The 24929-nt window shown below is 41.8% G+C and overlaps 2 protein-coding genes across 2 annotated transcripts; both read left to right on the top strand.

The window, feature by feature from the left end:
• Positions 1-980: 980 nt before the first annotated feature.
• On the top strand, positions 981-9510 carry LOC124145483 (zonadhesin-like). Its single transcript, XM_046515261.2, has 4 exons — positions 981-1413; positions 5603-6629; positions 7771-7899; positions 8805-9510. The coding sequence occupies exons 1-4, from the start codon at positions 1099-1101 to the stop codon at positions 9065-9067; spliced, it is 1734 nt and encodes a 577-aa protein (XP_046371217.2). The 5' UTR covers positions 981-1098; the 3' UTR covers positions 9068-9510.
• Positions 9511-17493: 7983 nt separating this feature from the next.
• Positions 17494-21636, top strand: LOC124145484 (mucin-4-like). The gene is made up of 3 exons (XM_046515262.2): positions 17494-18548; positions 20315-20443; positions 20922-21636. The coding sequence occupies exons 1-3, from the start codon at positions 17585-17587 to the stop codon at positions 21194-21196; spliced, it is 1368 nt and encodes a 455-aa protein (XP_046371218.2). The 5' UTR covers positions 17494-17584; the 3' UTR covers positions 21197-21636.
• Positions 21637-24929: the final 3293 nt, after the last annotated feature.

Here is a 24929-nt window from a genome sequence, read left to right as displayed (position 1 = left end):
GTGAGGGGGGCACGGTTGGCCCAGTCGTCTAAGGCGCCGCGATTCCTGTGCAGAATTGCGTCCCTTGGGCACGCCAGAAACCTATGATTGTGGGTTCGAATCCCGGTTCGCCCCGTTTATGTTTCTAGGTTTGTCAGCACCATACCCGTGCTCGTGGGTTTCACCGAAGTGGTAAACGTCTGAGACCTGCATCACTTCGGGCTTTCCTCCCACATTAAGCTGACACGCCGTGATATAACTGGAATAATGTTAAAAATGTGCCTTTAAGATATGCCGACAAAGAAAGAATACTCTTTTCATTTGTCCACACTTTAGATTACCTAAAACAAATAGTCTACTAAGATTCAGTTATTTACGTTAAAGGTGCAGTATTGGGTAAATACGATGATTTCCAAAATGGTCATTTTTCATAATATATTCAGGCTGTGGGTCATGCTCAAACGAGGTATACTAGAATTTCATTCCTCAATTGGACTTAGTGGCCATATCGGATGTTTTTTTTATGTGGCCCCATATCTGAAAATATTTGGAATGGCTTTTATCGCTAGGTCCACAATTTCTAACGAAACGGCCCCACCCTATGTCGTCGTTGCACAACATAACATTAGTATTTCCGTACTTTGGTTAGCATCGCCAATGTCGATATTCTCTTTTAAACCGTTCAAACAGATTAATATTGTATTCGTGTTTCTTTGTTTATGGTCTACGCAGAAGAATAGCATGGTGCGGGGAACCATCGATTGGTTGATGATATGGATCAAGACTCGCTCTGAATCTTATCTCTGAATCAGCAAAAAGTGGCTCAACGGGTAGTTAAGTATTTTATAACAAAATATCGGATAATTAGACAGTGTCAGACAATTAAATAACAATAGAGTAGTTTTATCAAATATGCAATCTAGAAATGGTTCGATTATCATAAAATCGTTAACATTATTTATTGATAATTATTAATTCATGGCAAACGACCCTCATGTGTCCACAAATTATTTTCCTTCAGGGTTAAATAGGTTCTCACATCTACATACAAGACATGTGCTAGTTCACATTAGTTATACAGTGTACTACTAACGACTGTCAGTGTTACAGGCTCATGTTATGTCTGTCACCGTGGTGGAGCTGGTTGGTATGCTTATTTTCGGTTTATTGTTTCAGTTTTGCCCCTGCATGACATTACCGGGACTCACAGGGGGGTCGCTGAACAAAATTATTGCTGGATCTGTGTTCCGTATTTTTCGTACCTCGTCCTTCCAGCAGTGTTACCGACTGTGTGTCTACTCGTCAGACTGCGCATCGGTCAACTGGAGGTCAACTACTAGAGAATGTCAGATCAACTCACAGGATAACGAGGCTGGCGGTTTGGTAGATTCCAAATTCAACATCTATGTACCAGTTGGACGGATGCTGCGACAGGTATGTTTTCACAATGCAGTCTTCTCCTTGTCCGGTCAAGTCCAACAGTAGAAATAATGAACAGTAACCTACGCTTGTCTAAAAGGGCCTAAAATGAATTTTTGTTTGAGACAGATTAGTATTTTTCAGTCAGCGCCTCATGACATAAATATTTTTCTAGGAGTGTGTGAGTTGGTTGGATATATCGCCGCTTTGAGTGAGTGAGAGAGTTGGGTTTAACGTCGGTTTTAACAGTATTCCGGTTATACGGCGTGTCAGCTTAATGTGGGAGGAGAGCCCGAAGTGATGCATGTCTCAGACGTTTACCACTTCGGTGAAACACGAGCACAGGTATGGTGCTGACAAACCATAGGTTTCTGGCGTGCCCAAGGGACGCAACTCTGCACAGCGAATCGCGGCGCCTCAGACGACTGGGTCACCCGTGCCGCCTAAAGCCGCTTTGAACAGTTACAGTTATATCATGGCGAATCCGCTTAACGGAACGGATAGTTACAATGTGTAATCTTATCCCGTTAGCGTTGGATGGTGCTCACACTATCAACTACGAATTTGTCTGTACAATGTAAACGTTTGCTTTAGCTGGATAGCTACCGACTGCGATGTAAAGCATTCTCTAACTCAATCTATCTCATAGTAAGTTTCTCATTGTCGTTATATACTCAACAACAAAAGTTCCTGTGACACCAATATTTTAGTGTATTTTTCAAACAAGTAAAGTTTGGATTTCAATATTGTAGCACATGTATTGAATGAAGTCACAAAAACATGCATTCCAAGTTGACTATTATGCAAGCCTCGTGCATTTCTCCACCAAGAATAGGTATAAAAACACGTGCATTAACGGGATTCCATATGCAGTGTTTAACATCGTGCTGACAACAGCCACTCAGAAAAACAACAAAATTACGCAATTATTCAACATTACGAAATGCCACGCCTGTCCGAAAATGAGCGTCTGCGAGCCATTGGTATGCTTGAAGCAGGATCGAGTCAAAGTGATGTTGCAAGACAATTTCACGTCCACAGAAACACCATTTGGTGTTTATGGCAACGTTGGCAACAGACGAATGCAGTCAGAGACCATCCCCGGAGTGGCAGGCCACGCGTACCAATAATCGACAAGACAACTGGATTCAAACAACACACCTACGAAATCGATTCCAGCCAGCAACAGTGACTGCAAGAGGCATCCCTGGCCTTCAACTAAAATCTTCACAAACCGTACGTCGTCGCCTCACATGTGCAGGGATTGTCGCCAGAAGACCCGCCAGACATCCCATTTTGACAGGAAGCCACCGCCAAGCACGTCTACAGTGGTGCAGACAGCGTCTACGCTGGACGGCCAGACAGTGGTCAGTGTTCTATTCACTGACGTGTCTCGTTTTCACCTCAGACACAGCGATGAACTGATTCGAGTGTACCGACGTCGAGGTGAACGTTACGTCAATCAATGTGTCATGGAAGAAGATCGGTTCGGGGGCGGCAGCATTATGGTATTGGGTGGGATTACAGCAATACAGAGGACTCGTTTGATAGTGGACAGCACTACCGCGACGAGATCATCGGCCCTGTTGTTCTACCGTTTTTGCGTCGTCATGGCCCAGGCATTACCTTTCAATATGACCACGCCCGGCCTCATATTGCTCGACGTGTTCAAGATTCTTTTCAACAAAACAACGCGAATGTCATCCCCTGGCCGGCCCGCTCCCCTGATCTGCCACCAATCGAGCACATGTGTGATGAGATGGATCGGCGCCTTCGACACAGACCTTCCACAGACACTCCAGGAAAATGCTCCAGTAGATATAGACAGGTATCCCACAGGACTTGCGACGCTTGGTCCTTTCCTTGAGACGAAGATATGTTCTTTGCATCGCAACCAGAGGTGTGGCAAATTAAACCATTTGAACAGTTACAGGAGTCTTTTATCTGTTGCAAACCAAAATTGTTTAGGATTTGGTAAAAAACTTAACCTTGCATTAAATCTTTTTCAATGTCACAGGAACATTTGATGTTCAGTATACATTGATTCGTGAGTATCGTTTTCTCTATATTAGAAGCTTCCACAGTCGTTTGGATTCTCAGTTCTTTTTTGAAAAAATCTTTCGGTTTTATTTTTGATTAATGGACGAGAACATTGTATTTTCAAAACGGGTTAATCTTTTTTTACTTCTGTTGTCTGAGCTATTCAAACCACTTAAAATATTTATTATTGGTGTCTTTGTTCTAGCCTTCGACGCTAGGCTGTATAATCGATTCAAACCATTAACACGATCGTTTAATCTAATGTTTTGGGGTAAATGCACTTAAGCTGCGTACACATACTTCTATACAAATTTTTCTAATGATATAGTGGTACCTATTGTCAGTTAGATTTACATTTTTCGATTTTCACAGTGTAATTCAATACAGCTGCGCCCATCATGACCGTACATATGCAGTATGTTGACTATGTTCCCAATAAATCTATCCGGATTGGCATTTTTCCGGACTATGTGTAGCATCAGAATACCGTTGGAAAGGGTGCATAACAGGCTATGAAGTTGTGACATAGCTATGCCTGCTGGTACAAGAAATGATATCACGGCGTCAAACCCATGCTTGGTTCCATTATTTGTAACAGTCGTGAAAGATATACTTACGGGAAGAATTATGTTTTCTCGAGATGATTTAATCAGTCATGCGTGAAGAAAACTCACGTGCCATGCATGGTATGCCCGTGCAGCATGCTACCCTCGAGTATCTCGAAAAGCAGTGTATCTAAACGTTAACATAGCTTTCTCAAGCTCGGTTTTAAATAATTATTCAATGACATTTTGTGACCATGGCACGAAGGCGATTATTAAACGCCACAATAACAAATAATCGGCATGCATACCACAGGAATGTCTTGTATTGCCATCGGTCGGAATTTGGGTTATCTTCACACTGTCGAGAAACATGCTCAGACCGGTGATGTATAAGACCGTCCCGGATCCAAATGACCTCCAGTGACGACACATCGCGAAGACAGGGACCTTCTTCGTCTCATACGCCGAGAAACCTTTTAAACAAGTACTCGTTTGAAACAGCTGTGGTTGCCCAATCGTCGTTTCAGCGCCAGAACCGTCAGATACCGACTGAAAGCAGCAGGACTAAGGGCTGGACGAGTCCTGAAGCGTCCCCTGTTGAGAGATCAGCACAAAGCTGCTCGTTTAGCATGGTGTATTGCGCGACAGAACTGGAATCTGAGAACTTGGAGAGGGATCCACTGGTCAGACGAAAGTCGCTTCCTACTCCACGTCTCTGATGGAAGAACGAGAGTTTGGAGGCACCGGAACACGGCCAACACCCACAGGAACATTAAACCGACTGTTGCATAGGCCAGGGGCTCGGTAATAGTTTGGGGATGTATTTCTCATGATTGCAGGTTGGATTTGGTCACTATAAGGGTCAACCTAACAGGGGCTAAGTACGTTTTGAGCCAGTCGTGGTTCCTCATTTTGACAACCATCCGGACACGTGGCGGATATACCCGCTACTGATCTGTTTCGCGTGTCATGTCAAGTAGAGACTTTAAGGTACAGTTTCACATGAAACATCATACGTAACTCGTTTACTTAATCCTGCAGCTCCATACATTTTTAGGAATTGTCTAAGGTCAAAAACTGTACCTGTGTTACCATGATGTTTTTGTCAGTAGATTTCAATCGCAACTCATCAATATCTTCTTCCTTGTTGTCAAATGTTTGTTCTATCAGATGACATTGGTATAGCCCAGCTCCTGTGCTCAGTCATCCCATGCCAATATTTTTGCCATTTGTCATGGTTCAGAAATAGGGGTGTGCTTAACTTTTTTCTTTGTGTATATTATCAAACTACAAGAGACCATTAACTTGTTATGCTTGAGTAGCTGGTAGGGCAGGATATGCTTACCCTTTTGGTGAACAATTGGTGTCATCACATTTCGGTGATCCATTTACATAATTATCACCACTATCTTGCCTTTTAGGCCCAAGGAAACCCGTTTCGGCAGATGCTCAAAAGTGGCTATTCTCTTGCGTTGACCTATGCCTATATTTCACAGATGTCAAATCGATTTCATATATATTTCCACTGTTGTTCCTTTGATGTTTTAACCTAAGATGAAAATATTCGCACGTTGATGTCTTGAGTGCACCTGGTGATCTGATGTTGTTTTTACTTGTAGATGAGTCCATGCAACGAACGCCCTTGTTCTACCAAACACATGTGCGTCCCTGTCATCAAGTCCACATCCCACATATGTGTTAATCTCGGTGACTACACATACCTACCATCCACATCAGAAAGACCAACTCCGGAATCAGGAACAACTACCGAAGAGCAACAGACAACTACCATGGATGAAGTAACCGCTACCCCAGATCAAGCCACGGCTACACAAGAACAACCTACTGCTACCACAGAGGAACAAACGGCTACCCCAAATCAAACCACAGCTACCCAAGAACAACCCACAACTATCACCGAGGAACAAACAGCTACCCAAAATCAAACCACAGCTACCCAAGAACAACCTACTCCTACCACAGGGGAACGAACGGCTACCCCAAATCAAACCACAGCTACCCAAGAACAACCCACAACTATCACAGAGGAACAAACAGATACCCCAAATCAAACCACGGCTACCCAAGCATCACCTACTCCTACCACAGAGGAACAAACGGCTACGGCAAATCAAACCACAGCTACCCAAGAACAACCCACAACTATCACCGAGGAACAAACAGATACCCCAAATCAAACCACGGCTACCCAAGCATCACCTACTCCTACCACAGAGGAACAAACGGCTACGGCAAATCAAACCACAGCTACCCAAGAACAACCCACAACTATCACCGAGGAACAAACAGCTACCCCAAATCAAATCACGGCTACCCAAGATCTACCTACTCCTACCACAGAGGAACAAACGGCTACCCCAAATCAAACCACAGCTACCCAAGAACAACCCACAACTATCACCGAGGAACAAAGAGCTACCCCAAATCAAACCACAACTACTACAGAAGAACAAACGGCCCCAGATCAAGTCACGGCTACCCAAGAACAATCAACTATCACGGAGGAACATACGGCTACCCCAAATCAAACCACGATTAGCCCAGAACAACCTACAACTACTCCAGAGGAACAAACAACCACCCCAGATCTAACCACAGCTGCTACCGAAACAGCAACCCAAACACGTATGTAAACTTGAATTTAAACCTGAAACTAAACTACTTTCAGTTCAAACTGTGTCAACCCTGCAACAAAATGTCACTTTCTGTATTTGCCAAAATAATTTTAAAGGGGCCAAAAATCGCGTTTAATATACCCTAGTTTCATATACAATGTCATCTTATGACGTGCTACGTTGTCTTGAGCGGAAGCTCGGTAGTTCGATCCTCTGGCACTGTGATATCAAAAGACGTTATTGGGAGCACTTCTTGTTACCCACACGTTCGATTGCACTGACGCCTTTATGTAAGCGACCAAATCATCGATCTTAATGTGACATGAAACCCACATTTTACCTCACCTTTCATTGCATGTTCAACATCTCTCATCTTAAACCCCTCTTGACAAGCCACATGACGCTGAAATGTTTCATAGATGATCCCAATAGTGTCAGTGAAACCTGTCTACATAATTACGATACTATTTTCAACATCCTTTCTAAAGCGGCTGTATTTGCAATGTCATTTGGCATTTTTGTGAGCGTGAACGCCATGGGTCTTTGTTCGTCGGCAGTCCAGTCGTCACGTAATAGTTATCCAACTTTCAATCTTCAGAACCTAAAGACGTCAATGTTATTATCTAGTATAGTGCTTGGATACAACAACAATTCAAATTGCTATTTTTTTTCTATTTTAGTGCTAAATACAGCTTTCACGCCAACCTCTTCTCCTCATTAACCAGCAGTCACGATAAGTGATCTGCAATGAATTTGAAAGCTATATGACATCAACATAGTTTCTTTTGCTGTCTTGGGCACGGGTGGACCAGTCTTCTAAGGTGCCGCAAATCGCTGTGCAATTCACTTGCCCGATTGCCCCGATTATGTTTTTGGATTTGTCAGTATAATACCCGTGCTCGTGGGTAAAGGTGGTAAATGTCTGAGAGCTGCATCACTTCGGGCTTTTCTCCTACATTAAGCTGACACGCCGTGATATAACTGGAGTACTGTTCAAAGCAGTACTGTTTAATCCAAGTCACTCACATACTTTTGCTGACATAAAAAGCTAATAGATTCAGCAAGAAAGTGTTAAATATAAAGGCAATATCATTCTAACAAATGGTGTACATGTATGAGGCCATCATTACCACCACTGTGATGTTTTCCAGCGTCCGCAACATGTGACAGAGACAGCGACTGCAATTCCTTCCCCGATACGACCTGCTCTGATGGCCTATGCACCTGCAGCATTGGATACGACCTAGACTTGGCCAGAGACGTGTGCAGGAGTATACAGGGTATGCACCTAGTTTAGTATTGCCGTTATGATTCGTTCATCTGAAATATAGGTTGGTGTGAGTTTCAGTCATGATGTATTTGTTCCCGACAATAACAGTGCCAACTGGCAAAACTAATTATGTTTGGTGCATTTGTGCTTTCAATTGATTGTTTATGTTTTGACATAGCGGTGACGTTAATTGAAACGTACAATAGCCTAGTACCAACAGTGCTCTATCTCCCATATGGACCGCCTCCGTGGTCTTGTGGTCGAGCGTCCGCCCGGAGAGCGGAAGGTCCGGGGTTCGATCCCCGGCCGCGTCATACAAAAAGACGTTGGAAGATGGTACTTGTACCTGTCTGGCGCTCGGCATTAAGGGGCTAAAACAAGGACTGGTCGGCTTGGAGTCAGTATACTGTGTCTGAGTGGGGTATTCATGTTAAACTGCGGCATGGTATCTCAGTGAGCTACCACTATAAATCGGCATCAGTCCGGACTAGTACAAGCAGCCACACACAAACACATACACGTGTATGCACGTCGCTATATAAGTGCAATAATCTTGGACGCGACGTTAAACCCAATTTCACCTCACCTCACCTATCTCCCACAATGGTAAACCAGCGAAAGGGTCAGGAGACACACTGCCAGCCAGGTGACACGTTGTTATCACAGGTTCCTCATTAGTCCTCCTACCACAAGCAAGGGATACTGGGGACCTATTCTGTCCAGATTGTCCGACAGGGATTTAAGGTTAACATTGGTCTACTTGTGATCGGTGGTCAACTGTGGGTTTTGTCGCTTTTTGGACAGTGATTTTCCAGAGATACATAGCACGATTCATTCATTTAAAATGACTCAGTGGGTAAATGTAAGTTTCGGACATGACCATGTATTTTAATAAGCTATTTCATATTTTCCCAGAATGTTCCAGTTTGGGATCAGACTTTACCAAATATCGGTCGAAGTACATCTACCAACACAACACGGAAGAGATAAAGCCATCCACGCTGTCGGAGTGTTCACAGGTGTGCCTGGCAGCAAGCTACACCTGCAAGACCTTTGACATGATCAATGGTGGTTGCTACACACAAGAGGTCACCTGGTTTGAAGTCGCATATTATAAACGCAAATCATCAACATCCTATGGGGATAGCGACCATTACCAACGTAGATGTAATTGGTGAGACAGATGATCCCCAAACCATATGTAGGTCTTGATTATTATGATATAAGTCCTGCATTATGTCTTAAGAATGTGTTCGTGTTTGTTGTTCAACGCCACTCCGTGCAATATGCCAGCTGTATGACGAAGGCCTGAGAATGATCCAGTCTGGATCAGGCAATCCCGTGATTAATGCCATATACGATCTTCGCCGTCTGACGCGTTGACCACCTGATCGATTCAGTCGCTTCTATCGAAATCTTCTTGCGGAATCATAATTAAAATGAATTCTTTCAATCTTAAGACAAATACTCATTTGTCAATCAGAGGTTTCTCACATATCTCTCTCTCTCTCTCTCTCTCTCTCTCTCTCTCTCTCTCTCTCTCTCTCTCTCTCTCTCTCTCTCAACAGCTGGGTTTTAAGTTTGGTGTGTTTATCAACTCTTTGTCTCAGAGGCAACAAGTTTGCACAATAAAACATTCGTGAATAGATCTTGCTTATTTAACCGTTTATATACTTTTAGCCTGGAACGATTGGCTACCAAAGGGTAATTTAAAAAAAATAATTTATCACAACATCTTCCTTTGAATGTCAATCCTAAAATAACAGGGGGCACGGGTGACCCAGTCGTCTTAGGCGCCGCGATTCGCTGTGCAGAGTTGCGTCCCTTGGGCACGCCAGAAACCTATGATTGTGGGTTCGAATCCCGGTTCGCTCCGATTATGTGTCTAGGTTTGTCAGCACTATACCCGTGCTCGTGGGTCTCACCGAAGTGGTAAACGTCTGAGACCTGCATCACTTCGGGCTTTCCTCCCTCATTCAGCTGACACGCCGTGATATAAATGGAATACTGTTAAAACCGGCGTTAAACCAAATTCACTCGCTCACTCCCTCACTCCTAAAATAACATGGTCGCTGGCCTTCTCCATTCGTTTTATTATTTTCTGACTCTCCATATATGTACCATGATGACTTAAGTGAGTTAAGTGAGTGCATGTTTGTGACGGGTATTATCACTATTTATCACAATGATAGTGATTCATATACGTACATATCCTCATGATTTGGTCGGAATCGTTCAATCGACAATTTTGGCAGAGAATAAGGAAAGGGTTTTGTCGCTTTTATTTTCAATACTATTTCATTATTTCCACATGACGGTGAATCAGTTGTTCACGCGACAAAAATTGAAGAACTGCTAACCGCTATCAATCAATAGTCTCCATCAATATATATTTTCAGGTAAACCTTGATTGATGCCGTTTTCAGAAATATTCCAGGCGTAGCGCTCTGGCGTGAAAAACTTTCGAGTGTGGGCCAGACAAACCAGTGGTTGACACAATGAGAAGCGTCGAGCCTCTCTGAAAATAAAGTATTTGTATGTTTTGTGAGAAACCGTTCATCTCTAAACGGGAATGCTTTCTGAATACATGGATGAATCTAACAAAAACCCTAATCACACGTTGTTCTGGTCTTAGTGTCATATATATTTTTAAAACTGTCATATAACCATAACATTTAAATATTAATAACGATACATTATAAACTTGGGCAATATATCATCAGCAAGATTAGGCCACCATACCAGGAACCTTTGCCACTCGCGTGGACCCAAGTAGGGTTAACATCATCCCTTCATCACAGGAGATTATTGACAAGGATTAGTAGGAGGTTAAAAACAAACAATGTTCTACGATTTAAACACTGATATACATTAACATACTTTGGGTGACTTGTGTATACATACCCTCTCAAGGGGGAATACAATTTTACGCTAAGTCAACCCCCGTCAAGGGCACGTCCAGAAACAATCTCATTTAATAATCGTATTGTATCAATTTATCAAACAAATATCTAATTCTATCACTTGAAAAACAAAACACATATTAAATAAGCACTGACTTATTTGATCAAACAGATCCTCTAAAGATGAAACTTGATCCTCTAAAGATGAAAATATTTATCCCTTGTCATGCTTGATCGCGATTCTGCCATCATAAGGGATACAGAATGGTCTACAAACGCAGCTAGTCAATAAAATGGGTCGATAATTTTTGGGATCGGTATGATCACGTCCAGGTTTTGGTATAGGTTTTGGTATGGGTACAACTAATGAATGAAAATTACCCGATGTCCATATTTCAACAGATTTTCAGAAGGGTTTTAACATGGTTGAGGTATGTGCGTCAAGAGTTGATCTGATCAGCCCCTGCAGCAGTATCATGAGCTTGTCCAAGAGAAGTATGAAGCTCAGTGATGCATGTATTTCAAACAATGGCAGTTGGCCAAAGTAAAGTTCCAATTTGCTGAACGAGGAAGATCTGAAGTCATGGGTTTCTAGATGTCAGGAACACAGCCACTCCAACAGACGTTTTCGTGGACTGACCAGTCAAATTCGTTTTGTGGGTCTGAATCTATATTGATAAATCGATAGCAGAGTAAGTACCTGTGCCGCGATGCAGATATGTTTTTGAGTCATCATTATGTATCCCTGTGTTATTGGTTTTCGGACGCTAAGGAAACATTCTTAGTTGTGTCGCTAATAACGTAACAACTGTAAAACATCTCACTCACCTGTAAATGCCAACTTTTGTCTTAAAAACAAGCCAACATCCGAGCATTTACAATGTTTGTGTTTGGCACATCACTCGATGGAATCCGGCAGGCGCAAAACCCTCCATATCTGTGACGTCATACGTTTTTGGAGGCCTGATTGGTTGGCGGAAGATGGGGTAATCCAGTCAATGTACGGTGGCCACGTTTGGTCATCATATCAATGAAATACAAAGTTAGCCCCAAGAAAAGTTTAAATAACTTTCTCAGCGTGAATAGGATTTTAACACATTAACAGTGTGATGCAGTCATTGTGACATCCACACAACTCTAACTGGAGCGCATTACTTTAGATGAGTCCACTGCTGACACGCGGAAAAGTTCAGAGCCCAGGGTCAATCGAACGTGGGGCGTGGCTTACTCCCAATGTTGACGGTTGGTTTGGGTTGTAAACGCCAAGAAACTGTCGCGTCGTATCTGTAGTCGGCATGCGGAAGCTTTCAACAGTGCTTGTCGGTGATGCTTTCCTGGAATCCTTTGATTTTTTTCTGTGATTGTGGTGGATTGAGTTTCTGAATATTCAGAATTTCAGCGAAAGCAGAATCTTCTGGCATCACCAATAGCAGTACGATTACTCTCCTTTTTTGTTGTCTTTTTTTCTGGAAAGTTGACCTGTTAATTTCTTCAAAGAACACTTCAGTAGAAATATAATCCTTTTCTACATGTTCTGCTTGGTCATCAACGGTTGTCTCTGCAGTTTCCACAAATATCTTGGCTGGGTCGTACATTGAGCATCTCGGTTGAAGGAATGAATGCCACATTTCCGAAAAGATGACAGGGCAGTAAGGTATGCCTTCAAGCCCAAAGAACATACTTGAACACCTGTTGACACCTGTGGTTGTATTCTCTGGCATATATCTGTGACGCATTTTATTATAAACTTTCAGAAAAGGACCGAAGCTCCCAACATCCTTCGGCTGGAGAACATGTGATGAGTGGGCTGGCAATACAAACAAGATGATATTTCTTTCTTTGGTCCATCTAAACAAAGCAACATTGATATGAGATCTATGTTGGTCATACAGAATAAGTAGTGGTCTTTCAGGTGTTGCTGATATGGCATCCTTGAGTAAGTGAACAGCTAGATGTCTCTTTTACTTTCAGATCAAACTTTCACTGTTGGACTATCCTCAATCGCTAACAGTGCCAGCCATTCCATGTGGGCAGGCTTGCAAAATGCTTGTTCATGCTACGTCTCCCTTTGAAGATGAAAAAGGAGGTATGACATTTCCGATGGCATCTCCGCATCCAATAACTGTGGTTGTGCTTGAGCGTAGGCATATGGTGTTCAATCGGTCCATTGTCATCTACTTTGTAGATTCGCTCTGGTTTGTCCTTCAGATCATAACTGTCCAATATGTCCTCCAAGTAGTTACGATAATGACATACATAATTCTTGGATGTCGCTTTTGCTCTTTGAATCTCAAGAGATCTTGGCTTCTGAACCTTAGGTTGTGGCCACCTCTTTAAGAAACTATAAAAAACAAGCCTTATTTTTCTTTCAAAGGTAAACAGCAGGATCTGTTGTAATGAACACAACTAATCTTGTATAGCCATAGCCGAAAGCTGCCATACTTTGTATGTGATTAACCAAGCTGCTTTCCTCCACACAAGTTAGAAACGGTTCTGGTCCGGACTTAGTGCATGGCTTGTCAACACCCCCCTTGATTGTGACAAATAAAGTTGATCTTGGGACACCAAATACATACGCAGTTTTACGGACTGGCACAACATCTTCAGTGACAACATCTTATGCTTTAGTTAGTGTACCAGAAGAGAAATTTCTGTAGGAATCCTTGCCATGTTGAGAGTGAGTGTATGAGTATGGTTTTACGTCGCTTTTAGCAATATTCCAGCAATATCACGGCTTAGGACACCAGAAATCGGCGTCACACATTGTACCCATGTTTGGAATCGAACCCGGGTCTTCGGCGTAAAGAGCGAACGCTTAAACCACTAGGCTACCCGACCGCCCCTCCATGTTGAGAAGGAAACTGAAATAAGAAAAACACCATAATTTAGAAAATGCAAAAAAAACCGTTAAAAATATGGCCAAAATACGTTTCCATATATTCACAATTCGGTGAAAGAAACCCCTCATGCCATGTGACCACTTCGAGTTACCAGACGACGCATCGCTAGCCGATTGAAATCAGTCGTACCTTTTTTCAACCACATTTAAATCTGAGGTATGTGATACATTCTGAGACGTTTCTTTGTTTTTTGTATTATAGTACTTACCTTTGGCAGTTTTAGACGAAGCATTTTGTTCAGACGACTGTGGAAGCGCTTCCAGGTAGCGCTCTTACCTCGATGGCGTCACACGGCTCGTTACAGGGCGAGAAATACCAATAAACATCATTGCCGTCCGAAAACATACGATCCGACGATATACACAAGTCGTTGTTGTTCTAAAAGCTTCCCCTTGCTACTTGCTGAGCACTAAACCAAAGTCGATGGTGTCCCACAGTGATTGAAGAGTAAATCACAGAGAGCTTGAAGTTCAGACTGTTGGACAGAAGGAGATGTGAGCAAACAGGTCGGAAGACAGCTGCGGAAGAATTCAGGGTTGAGAGTGTTGTTGACTGGCTATTAAATCAGCTTTTATGCGTCAGTGTAGGAAATGTTTTGTTCGCATTGAATGTTGATGTTGTCTACCAGAAAGGGCAGTACATTGATGCAGCAGCACGGTAATTGCCTCTGTCAGCACACTTGATGTCTTTGACACGAGTACCATCATTGTCGTCACCATGGCGATAAGAAACCAGAGAGTTGGGTATGATTTTGATGTGAAGCATCGGAGTGGATTAGTGACATTCGCCTCCATTCCGATGTTGGTATTACCAGCTTTAATAGAATGTGGAATAGATAAGTGTGCAAAGGTCAGCATTAATGTTTGTGTGTTGTCAACGCGGCCCTTTCCTGACGGTGAGGCGTTTAACAGCTGTGACAGCCTAGTCTTCCAACAATACAGTAATTTCTTCTTCCGACTAATAATGCCTCTGCAAGAGTTTAATGTTCTTCGTGCAGACACAGCAACCACAACATATGCGAACATCGATAAAGGATAATCGATTATTGGAGATGGTTTCTCTGTAAATATTCCCGCAAAGGGGAGCCACCACGAAGACGAGTGACATTTGTAAACTCGCAAGAAATACTAGAAATTACTTTTGAAATGGAAAAAAGGTTTAGTTAAATGGGTATTTGATCCTTAGCCTCAATCACCAGAAATCTATCACAGAAATCTACATTTTGAAATCTATTTTCCGTTGAATTGTCTTTTCATTTTCATTTAAACCAGGTTGTTGAAGTGACATGATGAAGAAACAATAATTCAGCACCCCTGCTCCCCATCAACCATGGAGCGCCAACAAGGGATGTGTAAATTACACTGAATCTCCAAGATGTAAACACAGATGCTATACTCCACCAAATATGACACAAAGAGCTATATTTGTCTACCAACTCCGATGTCCGACTGGTTAGGCCCATGACAAAAATGCAGACATACATTAAACGGAGGTCAACATAACCGCCTTCTGGCATAAGATTTCGGAGAATTTATCGCTTCAATAATTTATAGTTTATACCAGGAGTGAGTGAGTATGGTTTTACGCCACTTTTAGCAATATTCCAGCAATATCACGGCGAGGGACACCAGAAATAGGTTCCACACATTGTACCAATGTCGGGAATCGAACCCAGGTCTTCGGCGTGACGAGCGAACGCTTTAACCACTAGGCTACCCGACCGCCCCTAGTTATAAAAAGGCCAAACAATACACTGATATAAATCACACCGTAGAATGTACAGAGCTTTGAACTGTACCTGCGAATAGTGATGAACCAGTGTACAGGTGTCTGTGCCTCTAATGCCATCGCATAACGTTAATGACTGACAAATCTTGACATTTTGCTCTCAACAATAACAAGATACCGGACTCAGACACATTATACTGACTTCTGCGCCCTTGTGTTATCCCCTTAATGTTGAAAGCCAGGCAACAACAAGTACCACATTTAAAAATATTTTGATATAATGGGGCCAGGCCTTAAACCAGGGACCTTCCGCTCAAGTAGACTGAGGAGCAACGTAAACCATACCCCTTAGTTGATTTTATCATATGTTTCATTTTCAATTGAAAATACATAAAGAGAACAATATTATGTCAGAAAAGCATCTGTACTGACACTTTGTCAGGACGCAAAGAATACCTGTATATGGTTGCATTTTTGAAAATATAATTAGATTTTTGAATAATTCAAAACAAATCGCAAGATACACAAGTGCAGAATGGTATCTTAGACACCTTATCTTTGAAACTCAATAAATTTACTTTTTTCGGCACAAACATTCACAACATGATTAGAGACATGTAGCTGCAAATGTATTTCTTACCACAGTTTTCATGAAACTAATATATTACTTTTCACAAACTGTTAGCTAGACATAATACAATTCAACACCAGTTCTTTCAATTTCCAATTCACTAAAAACAAACCCCGTATAGTTTTTTCCCCCTCAGTTCAGATCGAAGCGTCAACGATCGTAAGTCTATGTTGCAGATGTAAGACAAGGTCCACTTACTTCGCGTAAGTTTTATATGCATTATTGATTAATTCAGAAGCATCAAATTGATTCTAGTATCTCCTCATTGCCTTTACTCTTCGCTCAGTAGCATCAGCCATAAGAAACATTAGTAAAGGCTCTGAAAAAATGGGTACAGTCAGCGTCGTAACATTGGTAATTATTTCATCCTGTTTCGTGTCTTGCCAGAGTGATAAACTGGGACTGTACTTAGAAAATGCGATTCAGGACAGAATCCTCCCTGGTGCCGTGTTTAAAATATTTTCCAAGACTTCCCTATTGCAGTGCTACAGGCTGTGCGTCTACTCAACAAGGTGCGTTTCGTCAAACTGGATCAGAACGGCTAAAGAATGTCAGTTAAATTCACGAAGTGTTGAGGATCAAAGTTTACAGGATTCTCACACGAATATTTTCCTGCCTGTTCAAGTAATTTCTTCACAGGTAAGACAGCATATTGGTAATAATCGACCAGAGATCGGTCTCATAGGTTCCGTAGTTCATTGTAATCCAAGATAAATTAGTGATCTATCATTTCGAAAGGTTTTGGTATAATAATAATGATTTGGTCTATCTGAATGTAATTTGAATTATCGATTGATAATATATAATGCCGCATGTATGTATGGCAGGAATAGGGTTCATGTACATACATGCAAATGTAAGAAAGTGTTGCTGACATATAAAAGTAGACAAAAATCTAGTCTCTGAAATGAACATATCGTACAGAAAAAAACAGTTGTTCAATTATCTTAATAAAAATATAATAAATGAGAGCCCAGAGTCTCTCTTCATTTTCAGATACTGTAGTAATCTAGACTTGCCAAAAATTATAGACTTGCATGGGCTGTATTTGATATATTTGTATCAGGGTCTGTATGACAGACTAATATAAAAGTTGAGCTGCAGCTACACTGAGCGCTAATTATGCTTCATTACGCTTCTGGGGGCACGGGTGGCCCAGTCGTCTAAGGCGCCGCGATTCGCTGTGCAGAGTTGCGTCCCTTGGGCACGCCAGAAACCTATGATTGTGGGTTCGAATCCCGGTTCGCCCCGATTATGTTTCTAGGTTTGTCAGCACCATACCCGTGCTCGTGGGTTTCACGTCTTAGACCTTCATCACTTCGGGCTTTCCTCCAACATTAAGCTGACACGCCGTGGTATAACTGGAATACTGTTAAAAGCGGCGTGAAACCCAACTCACTCACTCACTCACTCATTACGCTTCTTTCTTAGGACCATCCGTGTTCAGATCGCCCTTGCAGGAACGAGCACATCTGTGTCCCAGTGACAGGATCTTCATCACATGTCTGCTTGCGTATCGATACATACGGACAGATGGTATCAAGTGTGGCAAGTGTCTCTTCAACTACTACTGCCGGTAACCCTGGGGTCAGCAGCGCAGCTCCGACCACTTATATTAATAATGATGTATCTGCAAGCAACACTTCCATCACAGCTAACAGTAACACTTTTGAAGTGAGCGACACTTCCACCACAGGTAACAGTAACCCTGCTGCAGTGAGCGACACTTCCACCACAGCTAACAGTAACCCTGTTGAAGTGAGCGACACTTCCACCACAGCTAACAATAACCTTGTTGAAGTTAGCGACACTTTCACCACAGCTAACAGTGACCCTGTTGAAGTGAGCGACACTTCCACCACAGGTAACAGTAACCCTTTTGAAGTAAGCGACACTTCCACCACAGCTAACATAATTCCTCCTGAAGTAAGCGACACTTCCACCACAGCTAACGGTAACCCTGCTATAGTGAGCGACACTTCCACAACAGCTAACAGTATCCCTGCTGCAGTGAGCGACACTTCCACCACAGCTAACAGTAACCCTGTTGAAGTGAGCGACACTTCCACCACAGCTAACAGTAACCCTGTTGTAGTGAGCGACACTTCCACCACAGCTAACAGTAACACTGTTGAAGTGAGCGACACTTCCACCACAGGTAACAGTAACCCTGTGGAAGTGAGCGACACTTCCACCACAGGTAACAGTAACCCTGTGGAAGTGAGCGACACTTCCACCACGGCTAACAGTATCCCTGTTGAAGTGAGCGACACTTCCACCACAGCTAACAGTAACCCTGCTGAAGTGAGCGACACTTCCACCACAGCTAACAGTAACCCTGTTGAAGTGAGCGACACTTCCACCACAGGTAACAGTAACCCTGCTGAAGTGAGCGACACTTCCACCACAGCTAACAGTAACCCTGCTGAAGTGAGCGACACTTCCACCACAGCTAACAGTAACCCTGGTGACACTACAACCACTTCCACAGCAGCTCGTAAGTAACATTATTGTACATACGTAATTTTTTTCATTTAAACATATTGACAGCAAACTGGGTCGGTGAACCATGCTTGAAGTATATTATGCAGAAAAAATACATGCACAGGCAAGTCAAGGTTTCATCTGAACAAACGGTCGAAATTGGGGATTGTATCGGAAATAATTTTGGTTCCTGCAATGTTCGCCGCATGTCAACTCTAAAACTGTTTGAAAGCTTTACAAAGGCTTTGAGTGACTGAGTGAGTGATGCCTTGAGGGATGTAACCCTGATTAAATAAGATTTGAGGAATAGACCCAGGACGCTCTTTGAAATCTGTGTTGAAAGAGCGCGCTCAAATAAAACTCAAAAGTTGAAAATTGTAATTTAATAATGAGATTCAGACACTTTCTGCGCTTTGTGAGCAGATTCATTTGATGGAGCATTAACATCTTCTGAGTGAATGTTCCTCCAGCTGTATGACGGCGATCTGAAAATAATCGAGTCTTGACCATGAGCATCGATTCACCCAATTGGGATACGATGACATGCATCAATAAGTCAGCGAACCTGAACCCGACCCCGTTAGTAGCCTCTTACAAGCATAGTCGCCTTTTACCGGTAAGCATTGGTTGCTGAAAACCTATTTTTCCCCTGATCTTCCCGGGCCCTGAGTGAATGTCGTCTGATGCTGACCAGGCAATCAAGTCATACAATCTCATTAAGATCACATCTTCTAAACCGATAATATACCCCAATAAAGGTCGCGTCAGGTGAACCCTAAGTAAACATTGATAGCCAATTCTAAACGGACGATGCGTGGGCCATTAAGCAAATCAGATATCAGCTTTCTGAAACGATTCGGCTTCGAAAACTTCCATCGTAGCAGAAGAACACAAATATTCCCCCAATCTTCCCCCAATCATACACCCTTTTGGATGTAGAAGCCACGTGCACGGCGCTACGAAACGACAGTATGTTTGAAAATGTAAGTGACGTTACCATTTCCATATTCATAGGAAATCTCTGCCCATAGTCTCATTGTACTATTCCGACTACATAATGGGCATGTTTTTATAAATAATGTTTTCATAGGCGTTCGCGAAAAGGTGAGCATATCCTGCCCCACCGGTGCACCTCTCACACATTTAAAGGCACCTGAAAAACACAGGAACATAGAGCACAAGTCAAAATAGGGAATTACATCGAACTGATTCTTGTGATTGATGCGTCCGATTTGGAAAAGTCCTTAAAAGCTTTACCGCGGCCTTGAATGTTCTAACCTTCATCAAACAGCTTCTGAGCAAGAGTCATATGACGCTCTATGAAATCTGGGTAGAGAGAGCTTGCTCGAGTATACCTCAAATATTGTGAAAAAATGTAGACTGCAGGAAAGTTGGAGAAATATGTTTAGAGCGCGTGGCTTTATGGGTTTGCATTCGGGACTTCTCTATTATATTCGTTTTCGAGATACAGAAATCATCAAAGCAGGACTCAATGCTTCGATCACTCTTGTGTATTTAGGAGCCTCGGAGCTGATTAGCTGATAAGAAAGACGCGACGTGTCCTCAAAGAGAGGTATCGTATCGGAGTTAAAAAATCTGATTTAAATTAGATTAACCAGTCATACACAATCAGCGACGTCAGAGAGCCTGACAACCCGATTCCTATTTTCACTATGGTATTGGTGACCTTGTGTGTCACGGATCCCCATAAGGTAGTTATCAGGAAGGAAATACGTATATGAATATCAAGTGTTATGACTTTTGGGTTCTTTTTTTCAGCCGATGGTTCATGCTCAGAGAGTGCTGACTGTGCTGTATTTCCGACGTCAAGTTGCCGTGATGGTTTCTGTACATGTAATATAGGGTACGATTTGGATGTGGCCAGAGCAGTTTGCAGGGACTTAAGAGGTACATTAACATTACTTTAACGTGTAATATTGCACATGCCAAAATGTTATTTTTTAGCAAAGGGGTGTCACAACCTTGCGATCTTTGAGATGTTCGTCTGTTAAAGAATGTCATTTAGCGTCGCCGTCATCAGTTTCACTTTGAATTGTTTTAACGGGTATGGTCATGAGTATGATACTGTTCTGGAATTATCGTGTATGCTTGTTTGTTGTTTAACAACGACCGATATTCCAGCTATATGACGGCGGTCTAATAAATCAATCAGATTAAAATTAAGATTAAAATCATCAGCACCAGTCTATGCAGTTGGGATACGATGACATGCATCAACCAAGACAGCGAGTCTGACAGTCCGATCGCGCCAGTCGTCTCTTACGACGAGCATGGGTTGTTGAAAACCAATTCTTCAGTTTGTGTATGACAGATGAATACACCAACTAATATTCAGTGTATAAATAAAAATTCATCGTTCTTTCAGAGTGTACCACCTTTGGGACAGGCTACAACCATTTCCCGGGACAGGTTATTTGGCAAGAAGATAAAGAGAAAAGAACCTCCTCATTTTCAGTTGCGCAGTGTGTTCAATTGTGCAATGAAGCTTCAACCTATGTTTGCAAATCTTTTGAAATAGACACCAAAGTAAACGGTTGCTACACTCAGGTTGTGACCTGGCTTGATGTTAGTCAGGACAAATACTACTATGCAAGCCGTTTCGATCATTATCAACGAAAGTGCATTTGGGAGGTCCAGTAAGCTAATGCCGTTTTTGCCCGTCAAGTATATGCAGTTTGTGAAATAACTTAGAGTATATCATGCTTCAGATTTGTTTTGTTGGGTGGAGAGAGAGATTTTAGCATCTTCGGCCTTCAGTATATATTCATAACGTGACAAATGTGTCTGTAATTGACGTCATACGAAAAGGAGGTGTTAGCTAGTTTAAATTCATGACTAGACCTTACTTGGGTGTTCGACCTTTTCTGCATCAAACTATGGGCACATGCATTGCGGCATTGTTGAAATCATTATATTTGAATAGCTCTTGTGCTACAAGCATTATCACCATGGCTAGTTAAGCAACAATGGACAATAGTAAGATTTCATTTTAAAATATGAAGATTTTGTTGGATGTTTTGGATGTTTCAAGATGCCTGTTTTAAGATCCCTTGGGCACTACAAGGAATTAGAGAAGAAGGATTTAGAGAAGATGACAAAGTGTTAAGATGTATTTTATATGTTTCTGAATAAATCCCAAGGCTATTTTAAAAGACTTGGTTTCATCAGTAAATAGAACTTTTTATCTTTTTATCTCACTAGCAACTGTTCCACCATTGTTGGATCCAACAAAGAAGATAAGAGTCGTATTTGGATCTCAGTTGGACATATGAATGCCGAAGTATTAACTGCTTTTTATCAGATTTTCATAACTTTGTAAGTCCTTCCGGTTAGACGAGTTGCCAAGAAGGTGAAGACAGCTTTTTGCATGGCGTAAAAATATCAAGATCTATATTTCCTGCTGTTATATGAGGTTTCATTTCGATCCCCAGAGGTGGAACCAGCTTCGTTGTAGTTTGGAACAAGAAACCAGGGTTATCATTATCCCCGCCTTGGTGCACATTAGAATTTTGTTTGTTCATCTTGTATAAACTATGAAAAGAGTCCTGTTAAGCTTTATGGTAAGATAGGCACACTGGCTGCTTCATGGTATCTGAAAAAATGATTAAATGTGAAATTAATACAAGAGGCCTCTTCTCTGGAAAGAAAACCTTAGATACCATAAGTGTCTCTTAGATAAGCTACTTTCAGTAGTTTCTGAGAAAGTTTGTCACCATTGTAGACAAGATGTAAGCATTAAGTAACATAACATGAATCAAGAAACTCAATAAACGGAACCAACCACGGACCCAAATTTTCGAACGTAACTCTCAGATAACCATGCAAACTTTCATTCATAAAACTTCAGTAGTGAGAAAACGTATCCACTTTGAACACACAATACACTAAGTTGAAAAGCACGGAGCAAGGGCCATAACTCTGTAAAATATAATTGACAGGACAAATTGATGACGTAATTTCATTGATGTAATTTCAGTAGTTGCTCAGAAAACTGGTCCCCAATAAGTTGAAAAACATGAAGCAAGGGACATAAACATGTAAACTGACACCAATTTTAGAACACATTTGAGATCCTGACCAGTAAAACATTGTGTAAAATTGCATTGCTCAAACTTGAATAGTTTGTTTTTTTTAAATTCCACATTGAGTGAGTGAGTGAGTTGTGTTTAACGCCGCTTTTAACAGTATTCCAGTTATATAACGGCGTGTCTGCACAGTGAATCGCGGCGCGTTAGACGACGATATCGCATTTTCATGTCAAGGGGCACAATTCGTGATCTACGCGGGGTGGGCGCAAGGGTCGGGCCAAAAAAATGCCTTGATGTGGCAAGGGTAGAAACTAGGCTTTGATATAGGCTAGTGGACACGCGTGCCTCGGGAAGATGCCTTCACTGCTGATATACTCATATCATGATGGATCATGGCTTTTGTGTTTTTTCGCTGCACGTTCCCAATGTTTGTACGTTTTTCAGGTAACAGACCACAACAAAACCTTTTAATATTATGCAACTATATGGGACTGAACTTATAAATCGCTCCTCCCAATTGCGTATATCGATGTTCATGATTTCAATCACTGGATTATTGTCTCATCCAGGCTCCATTGTTTACAGATTGCCCCCACATAGCTCGAATATTGCTGTTTAACAACGAGCAAAATGAAACATCTAAGGACAGGACAACACACCTGGAACTACTTGAATATTTATCATCTCGATTGACGACGGCGGCAAGGGAGTACAATCACATTAACATTCATTATTAAACGCGAGCGTTGTCTTTAACGTGTACGATATCAATCGTTGTTTACAAGTGTGTTATTCCTAATTTGTAATGTGACTCAGTCTTTGAACGTTTGAGCTGTCACATCTTAAGTAAGGAGGGTTTTGTGCTCATTAAAGAGAGGACACACAAAAGGGCTTCACAAATTCGCGCGTGGGGAATCGATCGATCCATGGCCTTTGTCGTGACGAGTAAATTCAAAACGTCAACGCGTGAGAATATTCACCTTTTATGATTGCATTCTGTTGTTCTTTCTTAACAAGGTAAAAAATTAACAAGCAAAAAATAATCATATCACCCGCCAATATGACATGCCCGGTTGTCTGCAAGGCAAGAAATATAGAACGGTTTTTAAGACCTGCACCGGAAACGAGTACTACCGCCACTTTCAGTCTAAGTTAAAGTCGTTGCATTTGAAACACGAAAAATATTTTTTTCAAACATTTAAAACTATCAAAAGCACCAGTCCAACTAGACCTATCTGTGCGCCAAGTTTGGTAAAGATAGTTAATGTTTTTTTAGTTCTGCTCCGGACACCAAACGTGACGGACCGACAGCACCCAATCCTATATCCCTCTTTCACTTCGTGGCGGGGGACAATATTTTTACAAATATCTTAAAAGCTGGTAGCAAATAATACCGAGATAAACCTGTTCTAAGAACATGTACGCTTGAATAGAATGATCCTTGGCCCAAGTGTAACTCTTCGATGCCCTCAGTGCATCTATTTGAATTTTCTGCTGGAAAAGTAATTAGAAGCGAACTCACCTGAAACGCCTCAACTCCTCGGATGTCACATAAATATTCATCATAAACCGCGAGTGTGGTCTTCCATGTGTCTTATTTCAAACGTTTCGTTTGTTTGCTGTTTAAGGCCACACTCCACAATATTCCAGCTTCATGTATGTGAGCTGTTGACACGATGACACCAAGGCAACTAGCCTGTCGACGGGATCCAAATGGTCGCTTCTTCAGACCAGCAGCGGTTGAGGATGAGGTTTTTAAAACCCTGAATCCAGATGGGTAATAAGTGTTCAAAACGATTGTCTGGATATCTTTATTTTCATTAGGACAAATCAAAGTAATTGTGTATTGCTTACTCGTATAAGAAACCATGACGATGCCAACCATTCCACAAAATTTACATACGAACCTGATTGCTTCAATGCGCTGCATGGCGATGCGCGAAAAGAGACCAAAATGACCAAACAGGAAGTTCAGTTCGGCACGCGCTAAATGAATGGGTATGTCATTTATAGTCACATCGGCAGTTGTTAAAGTATTGTGACTAAACAAGTTACATATGTTTAAATAAAATAATGAGGGAGACGTAATCTTGATATCAAATTCCATTAGTGGGAATTGTAGCTGATACCTTAATTTGACGAAAGAGTTGTTAAAGTAATCGGCTTTTACTTGATGGTAACATATTTTAACATGAATTTGAAAAATACTCGATTTTGATTGGTCAGTCAGAGGTTTCAAACCAGGATAAATCCCCTCTGAAACAGCTGGTTTGGCGGACACTTTACCGCGCACTGATATGCATCTGCACTTGGTGCTCCTTTCAGATAGTCTTCAGATATGTTTT

Source organism: Haliotis rufescens, unplaced genomic scaffold (genome assembly GCF_023055435.1).
Source record: "Haliotis rufescens isolate VD_foot unplaced genomic scaffold, xgHalRufe1.0.p SCAF_8, whole genome shotgun sequence".
In the NCBI taxonomy this organism is placed as follows: domain Eukaryota; kingdom Metazoa; phylum Mollusca; class Gastropoda; order Lepetellida; family Haliotidae; genus Haliotis; species Haliotis rufescens.
The sequence above is the reverse complement of the archived record's forward strand: the minus strand, read 5'-3'. Positions and strand labels throughout refer to the sequence as shown.

Coding starts and splice junctions, on each gene's coding strand:
- LOC124145483 (XM_046515261.2), top strand. CDS start 1,099: ATGTCTGTCACCGTGGTGGAGCTGGTTGGTATGCTTATTTTCGGTTTA. Junction 6,630..7,770: donor CGAAACAGCAACCCAAACAC/GTATGTAAACTT, acceptor GATGTTTTCCAG/CGTCCGCAACATGTGACAGA. Junction 7,900..8,804: donor CGTGTGCAGGAGTATACAGG/GTATGCACCTAG, acceptor ATATTTTCCCAG/AATGTTCCAGTTTGGGATCA.
- LOC124145484 (XM_046515262.2), top strand. CDS start 17,585: ATGGTATCAAGTGTGGCAAGTGTCTCTTCAACTACTACTGCCGGTAAC. Junction 18,549..20,314: donor AACCACTTCCACAGCAGCTC/GTAAGTAACATT, acceptor TCTTTTTTTCAG/CCGATGGTTCATGCTCAGAG. Junction 20,444..20,921: donor AGTTTGCAGGGACTTAAGAG/GTACATTAACAT, acceptor TCGTTCTTTCAG/AGTGTACCACCTTTGGGACA.